General features: G+C 49.3%; 1 protein-coding gene across 2 annotated transcripts in view; it reads right to left on the minus strand.

Annotated features, from left to right (window-relative positions):
- Nucleotides 1-15,901, minus strand: part of LOC142579572 (uncharacterized) — a 146,274-nt gene that overhangs the window by 121,452 nt on the left and 8,921 nt on the right. For both annotated transcript variants that reach the window (XR_012827418.1, XM_075689925.1), the window contains exon 2: nucleotides 7,674-7,818. Coding sequence is in view for 1 of the 2 variants with exons in the window: in XM_075689925.1 (XP_075546040.1) it covers nucleotides 7,674-7,740 (67 nt within the window). In the remaining variant the exon portion in view is untranslated. The remainder of the gene's footprint in view (nucleotides 1-7,673; nucleotides 7,819-15,901) is intronic.

A 15,901-nucleotide genomic window follows, 5' to 3' on the forward strand; every position in this document is an offset into this window, starting at 1 on the left:
CGCTCTTTACCGATATCGGAAAACCAATCAAGAAAAGTTCATACTTAATGCTGTTTAAGCGCAGTTTACAAAAACCACACGGGGACACGAATGGGACAGGCGCTAACTTCCAACTAACGTTTATTGCAAGATGTCGTGAATATATACACAAAAACAGTCAGAAGGAAACAGAAAAGACAAGAATGAACATAACTAATCATTCGGTCGTACCGTCTAGCATGTGTGCGTTACCAAGCAATCGTCACCACCTGCCCTCAAGAAAATTTATTTCTTTGGCAGATAACAAAAGAGACGGAGAGCTGACGCACTCACAAACATCACTACTCATTACTGCAGCTTCCACGATCTCGCGCCGGCATCGATCTTTGTCTCCAAACAACACTGCAGTGTTTTCAAGATATGGCTTGCACTTACAGCCTCGGCAGTATAACGCCAGGTGTCCCTGCCCTTCCTTTGTCACGTTCCTGTCGTGCTCCATTGACCGCTCGTTTAGACATCGTTCCGTTTGCCCTACGGATGTTTTGTCACACGATAGTGGTATCCGATAGACAACACCTTCGCCACATGTAGCGAATTCTTCGTTGTGCTTTGCTTTGCACCCCTTCCTTTGGCTTTTAACCAGCGATGTCATAATGCACAAATTGGTTAATTTGTCCAGGGCTGACATGATGACTTTCACGCCTGCATTTTCCCCAATCTTCTTGAGACGATGTGACATCGTGTGCAGATATGGAATGACGGCCACCTTCTTTCGATCAGATTTTCATTTCCATGCACCTGATCAGTCACGCGTACTTCGTCTTGCGCAGAACCTCAGCCATCGTTGCGATCTCAAGTGTGTAGGATAACCTGCTGAAGCTAGGCGCTGTATTTGTATTTCGAAGCTTTCGTTTACACGATGCATGCACGGCTTAAGTGCATTATGCAGACACATCTGAGCGATCCCCCTTTTTGCAAGCTTTGTGTGAGCCGACAGAAACGGCAACAGGGGTTTCTTGCTCCGCGGCTCGTATGTACAGAAGACATGGCTTGGGGAAAAAACTAGCTTTCGCTCAACAAACCTGAGAATCTCGTTTTCAGGCACCTCGTGCGTGGTTTGCAGAGGCTGAAAGTACTTTTCATGTGTGCGGACAACGTTCACCACGCCGTTGCCGAAGGGATTTTTGTCACTTCTAATCAACACAAGGAAATCATCCCCAAACCTGTAAATTCTTGTGGCCTTGAAACAGGGCAGTTCTTTGTTTATCTTTCTGTAAAGAGAGGCCAAATGTAGGTCGCTGAGCACTAGCGCTATGCATAAACCTATGCACACTCATGTTTTCTGCAGGAACACGTACCTGACCATCACATTGCGCATAGGTGGACGTAATGTACAAGGACAGTAAATCAAGAAACTGCTGTGGGGCCACCTTAAATTTCTCTTGAAAAGTCATTGCCCCTGCTCAAAGATTTTGTCGTCGACACATTTCGAAAACTGGTCTTGAGGCAGGGAGTAATACCAATCCTTAACGTCCACGGAAAAGGCGTACAGTCAGTCAGTGGCGTGGTCATTCAGGAAATCAATAACTTGCTCCGAATGTTTTGTGGCAAAGGGGTCATCGGCCTCATATAAGTTAAGACTATGCTGTAGGAATTGTGCTATACCCTTTTCTGCCAGGTGTGTCTCAGAAATAATTGCTCGAGACGGTGTGTCGACCTTGTGGATTTTTGCACTGAAAAACATTTCAAGGCTAAGCTAGGCCTTGCTACTGCTACTACCAATCTTCTTCACTAGATCGGAGAGATTCAGCAGCTCACACAGCTCTTTTGCTCTAGCATTGACATGATTCAGCTTAACTTTGGCACACTTGATGAACACCGATCGAATAGCGTCACACGCTTTCTTGTGGAATAATTCATAGAAAAAACACCGAATCCGCCTTCTTTATCAGCAGGCACAACGCATAGCTTGTTTGCCTTTAAGTAAGAGGCTACTCTTCTGATTGGTAACCGAGAGCTAGTTGCTTTATGCCGCAACAGAGCATCCACACCTTCTGAAACACTTCTAGCCTTTTCGAAATCCGGAGAAATACTAGAAATCCGCCTTACCATGCAGAGCAGGTTTGGCTTCCGTGGCTTGGGCTCTGTTGCACATTTTGGACCGTGACTTAGAGTGCACCGAACAAATTCTGGGAGAACAATGTCTTCTATTGCATGAACGACGCCTCCGGTCTGCGATGACTTTCTGACTTCAGTCGAGTGAAGCTGGAATAGGGAGTGGCACCCCAAGGTTTCGCTCGTACTGTCTATCAGGATGTAATACTCGTTCCCCCTTTTTCGTATGCGATAGTCCAGGTTGACTATGCAAATGATTGTAGAACAAGTCGCGGTAAAAGTAACCTTGTCTGTTGCATTCAGACCGGAGAATTTTACATATCCGATTTCCATGGCTGACTGATGGCTTGAATCCACTAACCAGAGCTGAGACATCGACAGGCACCAGTTTCACACGCAGGCAATATGAGATGGGGCAGGCGCGACGCACGGCGATAGCGATCAAAGTGATGAGGAGGGTTGGATTAGAGGCGGCGTGAGTGGAGAAGAGAAAAGTTCTTTAATGCTATCCCGCCCATTCCCATCGGTTGGCAGTATCGATGGTTGGCAGGAGTCCATTTCACCTTGTTCAAAGTGCTTATTGATGACTCCTGTAGCACTATGCACAACAGGAGGAAGCATTGTTCTAGTAAAGATGATATTCTTCCTTCTTTTTGCTTATTCATAAGTTGGCAATATTAAAACAGATGTGCGTTTCCGATTGCAATGATTATATATACGATGCTCACGACTATAAGGCGTCCTCGTCACCATTCACTGGCGCTAAGAATTGTCGTTTTTAACCTCATACCCGCACGTAACTTTTCGCGTGTAAACAGCACTACTGGCTCTCAAGACGACGTCATTCGCTGTATTTTAGGACAAACTGTGAAATCATGTCGAACCGGGCCGGAATGTCTGTGTGTGTCGATTGATAGATGTAACCTTCAGGAGGAGCACGAGGAGGGGTGCTGCTTTTGCTGCAGGCGGACCTAGCTTTGCAAACGTTGCCGGAAATTGCTCCGCCTGAACGCCACCACCGCGATATGGTCTGAAAAAACTCGCAGTATAAATAAACTAATAACACCAGGTTCCAAAAACAAGTTGACTCGGAGCCCGATACGTTGCGCGTTCTCAGGCCTTTCGCTCGCTGAGTCGCACATTGTTGTAATGGACCTAACCTCGGTCCGTATATCTGTCATATATTCTATCGAGGTGCTTTACCGCCAAAGTTTTTGCCTCTGCTACAAGTGTACGTCACTTGGTGCGAATATGCAGGATGGTAAGTTGACATTCCGCACTCTCATGGGACCACGGTGGTTTCCAACGGTCTAATTTTTTAGTAAATTGCAGGCCAAGTACATGAACTCTGTTGAGTGCCACACAGACGCGAGATTCCGACCGCCTCCTAAGTCACTGAAGAAGCGCTCTTTCTGCCTGAGTCGCACTGAGGGGGTGCAGTCGCAAGAGTAGACGTTGAGATGCAAGCAGGCAAAGAGACGACGACTGTGACTCGTGAAAAATATTGTTGCTAGCAGCTGTCTTTGGCACACCAAGAGCTGTTCTGAGACTTTTTCGTTGTAGAGAGCCCAAATGATCGTACCGATACTTTCATGGTGATATTAACGGCAAGTAGGAAAACACAGGATTCACCACCAGTGCCGAGTGTGAGTTCAACATCGACGAAGGATGACTGCCCCTGTGTGCACCGGCCATCCTTCGCACAGCATTCAAGCGCGGTTCGAGCGACGAAACGATGGCGTCTACAGCACGCCTGCAGTACATCATGAAATCAAGTACTACGCCAAGAAATTTTACGTGATTTGCTTGATTAATTGACGTGCTTCCGAGGCTATCATCCGCGTTATTCTTCGCCGCAGCCCGGGGAACAGCATAAGACGGAGCTTGTCTACCGAGATGGCAAATTGTACCGATGAGAGGTAAGCTTGTGCAGACCCTACAGCAGGGGCACTTCCCTGTGGTACACCTCGTGAAATTGCTCTCACTGTACTGAATGCCTTCCCTAGTTTCACCTGCATTTCCCGCCCACTGATAAACGTATTAATGAAACGTCATAGGTGGCCTGTGACCCCAATGTCCGCTAGTCGACAGACCGTTGAGCCCTGGATGACATTGCCATATGCCTTTGATACGTCCAGGAAGATTGCAAGTGTGGAGAACCCCTTAGCTTGTTGATGTTCAATGGGGCTTACCAAATCGATGATGATGTCCTGCATGCGCACATAGACGTTGCCGGGATCCAGTCATAGACGTCGGGAGAAGCTTGTCATATTTTGCTACCGTCCCAGCATGACACACACGAGCTTTTCCGTCAGCTTTTCGCACAGAAAGTTAGGGAAACCGGTCGATATGAGTTCTTTGTGGGGTTAGCTATTGGTACAACCCATGCCAAACTTCCAAGATGACGGTACATCTCTATTTACCTAGATATGAATAAAAAACGATAAAATATGATTCTTCCAACCCTCACGTAGGTTGCAAATTATTTGGTTGGTGATTCCATCCGGTCCCGGGGCACAGCGGCGACGCAAGGAGTCTATGGCTGTGGGCAACTCCCTCGATATGAATGAGGCATCCATTACAGATGCGTAGCAGGCGGAAGGGGGAAATGCATCACTGCGCGTTTTACAAGTTCGTAAATGCCTGCAAACGCCTCAGCCAGTGACATCAAACAGTTGTCTTCCAATAAGGAAAGTTGGACAAAAGGCTTCAGTGGTCTAGGCGCATTGCATCGATTGTTTACCACACCCATATATTCTAGACATCAGAGTAAACAAAGTTAAATTCTCACAAAAAGCATTCCATTGACTCTGGTTCCAAAGTTTCTTGGTGTGTCGGCGAATAGCTGCATTGAGTCCGTTGAACACCATCTTCAGAGCATGCAGGGTCCCCCTTCTTTCGTACAAGTTGCCTCTCTGGTCTTCCACGTGCAGCGCACAGACTACGGAGCTTTAGACCTGAAGCCGGAAAGTGTCGGAGCAGCTTTAGAGCAGTAGTTCCTGCTGCCGTGCTTGCTGTCATAGCTTGAAAAAGCTTACCAATAGACTTCACAGGTGCTCTCTGTATTTATCCCAGTTGATTACCTTGTGAATATTAGGCCCACTTTTGTGAAACATAGTAGCGCTTACGCTCAGACAGAATGAATTTGTTTCTGTTGCGCAACTTTGTGAACACCTTTATGCGCTTTCTTGCTTGGTACTATCAGTGTATTAACACACGATTACGTGTTGTCGATATCGCAATATTCGGTTATAGCGCAGAAATTTGTCGCAATTTCATTTCTCGTAATCACGTTCTGTTTATAGAGCGCGAAGTGGTTCTTTATTCGACGTTTCCGTCTAGTTATTTAGAGCCTGGACCACAACGCCTATAAATGATAACTAATGAGCTCAACGGGAAACCCGCCGCGGTGACTTAGCTGCTATGGTGTTGCGCTACTAAGAACGAGGTCGCATGATTTTCGAAATCTTGGCCGCGACGGCCGCATTTCGATGCGGGCGAAATGCAAAAACGCATGTGTCCCGTGCTTTGGGGGCACGTTAAAGATCTCCCGATGGCCAAAATTATTCTGGAGACGCTATGCTTGTTACAAACACAAATCTATCCCAACCCCGCCACCTTACACATCATCTACCCGGACGTCTACCCCGACGATGCATGCCCCTCGTGCGGGGTCACCGCGACACTCGCACACGTGCTCTGCGAGTGTAGAAACGCTCCGCCCGACTCTACCTCCGACAAGTGGGAGAAGACCCTACGAAGCCCGCTCCTACTAGACCAGCAATGAGCCGTCCAGCAGGCTCACGCAGCGGCCGCCAGGTACTCTCTGTGGATTCCTGCGTGGGAGACGCCCACTGCGCGCTGACGAGGGTCCTGCAGGACCTTTATTAAAGTTTGTCCAATACCCCCCCCCCCCCCCTACGGCGTGCCTCATAAACAAATCGTGGTTTTGGCACCCAAAACCCCACAATTCATTTATTAATTCGAGATCAACGAGCATTATCATCGTTGTTGATCGGTTTTATGTCTAATGCAGGGCAAAGGCACCTGCCAGCAATCTCTAATTACACCTCTCTCGCGTGATTTTAGTCCAAGGTGCCAACAAATGATGCCATCTGATCACACTATGGAATGTTCTAATGTCCTCCAATGGGATTATATTCTCGTTGAACCCATTTTGTTACTCTTAATACACCGCTCGTTGTCAGCTCTACGCATCACGTGTCCTGGCCACCAGTGCTCCTTCCTGTTCATCTCAACCATAATATCAGTTACCCGCCTTGACTCTGTGATACACAATGACTTCTTTATGTTTCTCAACGATGCGCTTATACCTATTGTATCTGTAAGCGGCCGGTCATGACATGGAAGTGCTTGCGAATATGTTACAGGCCAGTTTCATTCGTCTGGAAGTTTCTCTCCTATGACCTTCACTTTCCTGTGACTGTCTGTATACGTAATAACTGTAGTCTGGCACATCTCCAAACTAGAGCCTTACTGCCAATCACGAACTGTTGTCCTTTGCCAAGCTATTGACTACTACCTCAATAATTTGCGGCTAATCTGCAAACTTACCCTCCGACGTGGCCATATAAGGTGTTATTTTTTTCTTTCTCATTCGTTCCAAGTTGTCTCAATCGTTGCTGAACAGGAAAACGTCATGTAGTGGGGAGAAAATGTTAGGAGGTGGAGGGGGGGGGAGAGAGAGAGAGAAGAAGAAGACGCGTAGCCCGCGCGCCAGCGCTTACAGCTTCTGGACTGTTCTGGCGCTTGAGGACTCGGACCCAACGCCTGTATTGACTAAAGGTCGGCTGTCGTTGTAGCCCGTGATAATACGTTGCTGGTTCTATAGCATCAGTTTTGCCTACAAAATGTGTTTGCAGAACCTATAGACAGGTAACTAGTCTATCTATTGTAGTTGAATATGGAGACAAGTACTTGGTAAGTATGTGGAACCAAGCCTCTAGCACGTAGCAAGTTTTGCGACCGGGCCGCGATGCGTCGCCACCACGATGGAAGCGCACCGTCAACGGTGCTGTAACCAAAGGCAAATTAAACCCAGTGCAACACCTCATGGCCTGCTCTGAATACCCGATGCCAACGGTAAGTGCGTTTTTATATGATCGATTATCTTCCCGCTTTGCCCACTCCCAGAACCAGTGCACTGGACTGATACCGGAAGCAGCGATATCGGCTTCCCACTTGAGCCAACCATCCTGAATTTGATTTGACTGTCCTGACCTTTAAGCAAATTTCCCGTGTCCCGACTTGACCCAGTCGGTATGACCAAATGTCCCGACTTTTTCTTTTCTTTTTCTACTGCATAGCTATATGTAGATCAGCTTTCTTTTTACAATGCGTGACAGTATGTTTGCACATTCTTATATTTTGTGTTCTGTTGCATTGTTACAAACATGGCTTCGTTTTTTTCGTGGTTCTACGAGTAGTCATGTATTGGGCCCTAACCGTTGGCAGAACCGCTATCCGTATTGACAGTCGTGTTAGTCACGCACCCTTTCTGTTGTAAAGTGCATAATTGTAGGACTAAAAAATTATTAAACCTTGTTCCACATACTCACTGGCGGCTCCTGGCACTGACACGGTTGTTCGTTGCCAGCCGTCCGTCTCCCACTGTCCCGACTTCATTCACTCGAGAGTTGGCAACCCTCGTTCGCACAGCAGCATAACGGAAAAGAAATTGAGTGGAAGTATATTGAGCTGCCGCTGCAAATTGAAACGTCACGTTTCTAACTATCCTCACATAGATGACGACGACGACAACAACAACAACAACAACAACAATAAAAACAACAACAACAACAACAAAAACAGGCGACTTGTCAAAAGCCTTCATTCTACAATGTAGGGCTATATCTGTATGCTCAGGTAGCGTTACATCATCGTGCCCCTACTCACCTCACTTCTCAGGCCCCTACCGGAGCTCACCTATAGGCGCATGCGTGACTCAGCTTCTTTACGCTTCTCGCCGGCAGTGCGCATCAATGGTGCTAATCCGTTTCTGCTCCTGCGACCAGCTTCGCAGCGCTACTGATGTATGCTAAAACCCTTTGCCAAAATATTTCTCGGACTAGTTTCCATCAACATTTCAAGATCATCAGGAGCATATTTTTAAGTATTTCCCTGTCTCCCTTGCAAAGTTTAATGTTTAATGTTCTATAGCTCTTGCCGCTTTCATATAAATTGACCTTGAACAAATGCTGATGGCACTAACAATTTGCGCAGCAGACTGATATGACTTTACATGAATATATTCTCAAAATTCTTATGATTTACACCTCTGTTCAACATACGGTGAAATAAGGAAAGAAAGAAAGACACGCGCCTCAGGACAAGCGCTGACTGCCAACTAAATTTTTGTTCAAAGAACGCCAGCCTTAAAAATCCAGGCGCAAGTGTGTAAATACGCTCTCTGTTGCACGGTCAGGAAAAGCGATAGCCCTTATTACATGAAAATTTCTAATCTAGTGCTGTGTAAAATGTATACGCATGCGTGTTTTGGCTGACGTTCTCCGAATAAGAAATTCAGGCAGAACTCATCTGCGATGATTATTGAAGCATGCGAATACATTCCTCTTGAAAATAAAACGAATTTATTAACGCTGTGACATATGCACTGGGAATGTGCCAGCAACAACGGTACTGAAACCACCTCCGTTTGTGACGCGTCGATAAACGCGGCCGGACAATTCGGAAGAAAGCCTCGAGCTTGTATCTTCTCGACGCCGCCCCAGCTGCGGGGCTGCCGGGGACTTTCTCCGACGGCGTCACCGCGGCTGGGAAGCGGCTCTCAAAAGTTCGGAGTTGGGAGACCAGCTCTGGGCGGTCCGGCAAGCCGAAGATGCCACCCGAGTCCAAGGATTTCGAGCCGCCACCTCAGGCCACCACAACAAAACTGCCGGACCATTCTTTTTAATAAAGTTCCTTCTTCTATCGTACACTAAGTGGTTGTTTGTCGCTCTATGTACACATTATACACTATGAAGTATAAGGTACAGGTATTAAGTTTAAAGTCACACTTTAGCTTTATCGGGGTTCTAGAAAACATTTGTGCGCTGAAATTGCGACTTTATAGAGAGCGTTCCGGGTGCTTCACTAAACGGTTAAATGGCCGCAAAGAAAACTGCTCTGACAATGCCAAGAATGCAATTCGCATTAATAACTTCATTTTCATCGTAAAGGAATGCCATACTCACACTTCGGACTGAACTAACTCCGCACTGAGCCCGTATTTTTGATTAGATAGGCGGAAAGAAAACTGGTCTGTCAATGCCAAGATTGCTATTTGCATTAAAATTCAGTTGACAGTCAGCGCTAGCTCGTCCTACTGTGAATGTGTTTATTTGCGCCTTCGTTTCAGTCGCGCTGTTTGTGCTCGAGCACCAGTCGCGCGGCAGTGTTACGTGTGTTCGTGGGCTTCTTTCACGCTCGGAAGGAAGCAAGGCAATCAACTTTATTCGAGGTCCTGCAGGCCACGAGAGCTTTGGGCTCTCATGGAGTGAGAGTCTCCCACGACGGAACCGGGAGGTTGAGTTTCCTAGCGGCGCCGTGGACCTGCTGGACGGCCCAGAGTTGGGGAGCTAGTTCTTCGCTCCGGATTGCTTCCTCAAACTTGCGCTTGTCCTGTTCGCAGTTTATGTGAGCTTGCGAGCACGGCCAGAGTAAATGATAGACGTTAAGGAATGTATTGCAATTGGTGAAATAAGACTTGTCGTAGAGCTCAGGCATGTAATGGTGTACCAGCAGAACATTTTGTTGGGCCAGTTGGTGCATGGTTACTGAAGTACTATAGCGCCAAACAGACGACACAAGAAGAGACACGGACGAGCGCTCGTCCGTGTCTCTTCGTCTGTTTGGCGCTATATAGTACTTCATGTAATGGTGTAGTCTGTTTTGCGTGGGGTATGTGTCTGTTTGTAGCATTCTGAGTTTAACCGCTTGAGCTCGAGTGAGCGTGCGGTTTGGCGTGCTATACTCTCTACGTTGTAGGTAGTAGTGTTTCGTGATTTCGTTGTATGTAGTGGGGGCGTCCTTGTTCTCCGAGTGGTCGGGTGAAGCCGCGTGCTCTGTAAGCGCGCGCGCAGTCTCATGCGCCGCCTCGTTAAAGTTGGGGACGTCGCCGATCTTTGATCCTAAGTGTGCAGGGAACCAGTATATGACGTGTTTCTTAATCTCTTTCTTTGTAAAAATTCTGAGAGCCTGTGCGCAGACCGTGCCCTTTTGGAAAGCTCTGATAGCGGCTATGGAGTCGCTGTAGATATGGGAAAGATTGTCGTTGGTGAGTGCAACAGCGATCGCAACCTGTTCGGCCTGTTCGGACTTCCTTGCAATTAGCGTGGCTGCATGTCTTGTGGATCCGCGCCCGTCCACAACCGCCACTGCGAAAGCTTTGTTTCCCACGTATGCAGCCGCGTCCACAAAAGCTGAGCGTTCGCGGAAGAACGACAAGCGAGAGGAACTGTCCTCTCGCTTGTCGTCTGCCGTTGTTGTTTTCTAGGTGTACGTTTCTGGGTATAGGTCGGACCGTGATCTTGGCACGGATGTCCCGTGGGAGGTCTGCAAAGTCTTTTTCTATGTTTCCTTGAGCAAAGCCTAGCTTCCCTAGGATTGTGCGCCCCGGAGGCGTCGTCGAAAGCCTAGCAAGCTGGGCGCGCTGCTGGGCTTCGGCAATTTCTTCCAGGGTGTTGTGCATGCCCAGGCGCCCCAGCTTCTCGTTGCTGGTGCTCGTCGAAATGTCGAGGGCTTGCTTGGTGACCTTTCTGATTTGGGCATTAAGTCTGTCTCTTTCGGATCGTGACCAATTGAGCATTGCCGCAACGTATGCGAAGTGACAGGTGACGAACGCGTGTATGAGTTTGATGAGATTATGTTCCTTGAGGCCCCTGTGCCTACTTGCAATTCTTCTGATGAGCCCGATAGCGTTGTTGGTCTTCGTTATGAACTTCTGAACCGTAGAGGCACAGGTGTCTTTAGTCTCTACGATCATACCCAGGACTCTGATTTTGTCGACGCACGGTATGGCGTGTCCCGAATTGGTTCGTACGGTAATTTCTTTATTATAATCGAAGTCTGACGAGTATGGTCTGCGGCCCTTCCACGTGGGTCTGCGTACGAGCAACTCCGACTTGGAAGGCGAGCATCTGAGTCCTGTGGGAATTAGAAATTCTTCTACGGTATTCACTGCTTCTTGCAAGATGTCCTGCCCCATGCCCGGGGTTCCTTTGGAGACCCACATGGTGATGTCATCTGCGTATATGGTGTGCTCGAGCCCGTGGATCTGCCCGAGTTTCTCAGCAAGTTCCGCCATGATAAGGTTGAAAAGCATAGGGGAGATGACCGAGCCTTGCGGGGTGCCCCTGTTCCCCAGCGAGAGTGTGTCTCCGTGGAGAGGTCGGCAAATCGGAGCGTAGCCCTCCTGTTGTTCAAGAATGACTTGACATACGCGTGGAATCTAGCTCCGAGGTTGAGTTGGGAAATGGTGTCCACAATGTATTGGTGAGAGAGGTTATCGAACGCTTCCTCGAGATCCAACCCGAGAATGGCCTTGGCGTTTCTAATGGGAACATCAATGATTTGGCGCTTGATTAAAATCATGGTGTCTTGACTTGATAGACCGGGTCTAAATCCGATGAGGGTGTGTGGTAAAAGTCCCTTGTTTTCAAGGAATCTGGAGACTCTGTTCAGAACGGCGTGTTCCGCAGCCTTACCCACGCACGACGTGAGTGATATGGGTGTGAGGTTCTCGACGCCCGAGGGCTTGTTGGGTTTTAGGATGAGAACCGTGGTGGCGTTCTTCCATTCCGGCGGGACCCTACCAGATGCCCAGACCCGATTGGTTCATTCCGCTAGGAACCGAACGGAGTCTTCGTCCAAGTTACGAAGGGCCTTGTTGCTAATACCGTCCGGACCTGCGGCCGATGTGCCATTCAGGTTTTGAAGGACGGTCCTGATTTCTTCCAGGGTGAAGGGTTCGTCGAGGTCGTGGTTTTCTGCGCCTGTGTACGGGGAACCGGGTGCCTCGGCCTCGTTTTCATGGCTGCTCGAGAGTGGCATGTATCTCTCGGCAAGTCTTGCCATAAATTCCTGCTCGTTGGAGTTTTTCAGTTAACGTTTCGCCATCTTGTCAGCCGCCTTGGTCTGGGAGCTCCTGGTTTGACCTTTGTTAAGAAGGTGTTTGAGCAGGTTCCAGGTTTTTTCCGATGTCATGCTGCCATCGGCCCTTGCGCGTACTTCGTCCCATTGTTGGTTGGAGAGTACCACACAGTGGTGTTCAATGTCCTTGTTCAGTAGTGCGATCTTTTTCCTAAGTCTTCTGTTGAGTCTCTGGGTACGCCATCTCCGCAGTATGGATCTTTTCGCCTGCAGCATGTGAGCGAGCTTAGCGTCCATCCCAATTGCCTGGACATCTGTTTCTATTTCTTTGGTCGCGTTGCGGGCGTCCTCCTTGAGTTCTTGCGTCCATTGTTCTAGTGTAGCGGGCTTGTCGGTACGGTCCTTCCTTACCTGTCTAAACGCATCCCAATCCGTGTATCTCCATTTTCGTAGTGGTTTCAATGCGATTGCTATTGATGTTTCCCCAATGTAATGGTCACTGCCGAGGTCGTCGCCGGTATTATGTCAGGTGGCCCCCTCGGTGTTGAGGACGAACGTGAGGTCTGGGGTGGTGTCCCTCGAGACCGAGTTGCCCATCCTGGTGGGGTGGAGCGCGGACGTGATCAGGTTAAGGCCCATCTATTCCGCATTGGTGGCAAGATTTCTGCCTTTGGCGCTGGTGACGCCGTAGCCCCATTCTACGTTTGGGGCGTTGAAATCTCCGGCAATAATCAGCGGGTTGTCCCCGGCTTTGTCCCTGGCCTTCTTCAACAGTCTTCTGAAACTTAGCGTTCTGTGGTTCGGGCTGCTGTGCGTATCGAGTGCTAGTATGCTATTGGCCTGTTTTCCTTTGGGAAAAACTTCGATGCACAGGTGCTCGCATTTGCTCTCCGGATTGCTTCTGTCAACTTCAGCCCACGTGAGCCTGTCACTGATAAACGTCGCTACGCCGCTGCAGGCTTTTGTGGGTGGAACGGCAATTGTTTCATATCCCGGAAGCGTGGGTGTGTCGGTGTTGGTCTCTGGAATGAGTATGATGTCCGGCTTGTCTGTAGTGTGTCTGATGTGTTGTTGCAGGACCGATTTCTTGTTGCGGAACCCGCGACAATTCCATTGCCAGATTAAAAGCTTGCCTTGATTGCTCGTTTGCGCCTGGTGCCTTTCGGCTGATGCTCGCTTATTTGCCTTCTCCATTTTTGCTTTCTACTTTGGTTGCGGACTTTACCGCCATTTTGGGTGTGATGATATCGCTCGTTGCAGTGTTCCTTCTGACCATGGAGGAGGCGGGGAAGTTGACCGGTGCCATGGAGTAAGTAAAGACGGTTCTCTCGAGACCCTCGATCCTGGCGCCGAAGCCCTTCTCCATCACTTCTACCCCGCTCGTTAGGCCGTCGACCGCCTCTACTAGTCTGTCGTGCCCCTTCTTTAATGACTCGACATCGAATTGGAGTTGACCTAGGGTACTAAGGATCTTGTCCAATTTACCGTCTATGCCCTTGGTAGGCGTGTCGCATTCCGTGGTCTTGGCCTTGCGTTTCTTGGTGGCCGGTGTGCCCGCGGGTGGGGTTTGACTAGCCGTTTCTGATTCCGCTACGCTGGAGGGATACGGACTGGGTGAAGTTTCCTGTGTCTGTGCCTTTGGTGTGCTGATTTGCGTTTTAAGCAATCTATTTTCGTTAGCCAGTTCTGTCATTGTGCGCCTGAGTTGAGCGTTCTCGTGCTCGAGTGCTTTGATTCTCTCTAAGATGTCTTTGCGTACATTATTCTCTGGCCGCGCTTGCAAGCTCACCTGAGATTGGTCCGTCGGTGTCCCGCAGTTAGTGGGCAGCGTCCCTGCCGTGCCGGAGGCCTGGCATCCCGTTGTCACCTTGACTCGCTGGGCCCAGCTGTTGGCTCCGGCCGCGGGTGCGAAACGCACCTCCGAGGTGGAGCGGCCCCGGCTCCCGGGTGTGCGGGAGTGGCTCCTGCGACCTCTGCTGGCCGATCGGGATCCCGAGCTCCCTCTGGATCTGGAGCGTCCTCTGGGCTCTGGAACGGCGCTGGTGCTGCTGCGCCGCACCAGCGCCGTTCTGTCTTAAGAGACCCGTCGCTTTTTCTCGAAGTTTCTTGGGCGCAATGGCTCCCTGCTTGTTCTCGATTCTTCGTTTGCGTACCACGTACGGGACCTGGTATCTGTTCTTGCATTCCTTGCTGGCCGTGGGATGTTTCTCGCCGCACAGCGCGCAAGAGACCTCTTCACAAGCGTGATCTGCTCCGGGGTCTGGAATGCCACAGTGTCTCCAAGTCTGCTTCTCCGGTGTGGGGCATACGTCTGCTCGGAGTCCTAGTTTGCCGCAAGCCTGACATATGGCGATCTGCTTCCTGTAGAGCGAGCACTCTACCCATGCACATCTGTACATCACGTGGTTGGGAACTTTGTATCCTTCGAAGACCACGATCACCATCCCGGTTTCCTTAATGCGCTTCGCCGCCAGTGCGAGGGGGTTTCTCTGGTTGACGACGGACCTGGTTATCGTTTCTTGCGTGTGGTGGAGCGGAATGTTGCGAATGACTCCCTTGCACGTGTCGTCCGGTGCAGTCTGGTAGGAGACGGCCTCGTACGTATGCCCGGCGATAGTGACGCTCTGAATTTTCAAATATCCGTTGACGTTATCGGGTAGCGGGGAACTCACGACCATGATGTTCTGTTTGAGGTTGGGGCAAATCGTGTCCCCGTCGCACTGAGTCGGTTAGAGTCCGGATGCTTCTTGAATGACCTGCACAAGTGCCACGTGTCCGGTTTTGGCGATGTCTAGTCCGCCGCGGATGCGAATTACTACTTTGGTCTCGTTTTGCGCCAGTAAAGGCATTCTACTTACCCTGATGATTTCTTTACGGGCCGACACGGGCTTGGGTGCTTTCAACGTGGCTGTCACGTTGGCAGCCACGTTGAGGTTGGGCTTAGGCTTGATCGTTCTTCGTGAAGCGATGTCGCACCAACCGTTCCTGACGGGCACCTCCGAGGGGTTGATTTCTCGGCCGATCACTTCGTAATTCATTGTAGTGCCGTTGGCAAGACTTGGGTAGATGTCTCTGTGCCGGCGGGAACCCCGGCGTCCGTCCAAGCGGCGAACTCGTCGGCGGATACGGCGTTAGGGTTAGCCGACGTAGCGCCCGCCTCGGGCATAAAAGTCCTCGCGGTAGTGCACCAAATAAACTCACAGGGTCGAAAATGGTCTTGAAGTGAAGCATATATCTTCATAAACGTGATGCCGCGGTGCGATGGCACTGGTTTTGCAACAATCACACTTAATATGAGCAAATTGCGAGAGCTCGACGCGACGCGTCCTGGCTCGCAGTCACTTCCGCTCGGAAAAACACTTTTATGACGTATTGAGCAACAGAAAGCTGTATCGAGAGTTTCTCATGTTGCTCTACAAATTTCTCATTGATACTTTTAATCTAATTATAATAACTGAGGAGTTAATTACTCATTGAGGACTAATTGTGTAATTAGGCAGTGTGCATAAATAATACATATCCAAGCGATGGCAAACAACATTACCTTTGTTCGGTCCAGCTACGTGGCACTTGCATATTTTTAAAGTTTGGCTCAAGTTAGGTGAAACACCCTGTATACGATACCTACCGAAAAATTGACAATTCCGCCCGAAAGGCGAAGCACCGATTGCGATTGCAAATTAGTAGATAGCTGTAC

The sequence above is a fragment of the Dermacentor variabilis genome, chromosome 4 (genome assembly GCF_050947875.1).
Source record: "Dermacentor variabilis isolate Ectoservices chromosome 4, ASM5094787v1, whole genome shotgun sequence".
In the NCBI taxonomy this organism is placed as follows: domain Eukaryota; kingdom Metazoa; phylum Arthropoda; class Arachnida; order Ixodida; family Ixodidae; genus Dermacentor; species Dermacentor variabilis.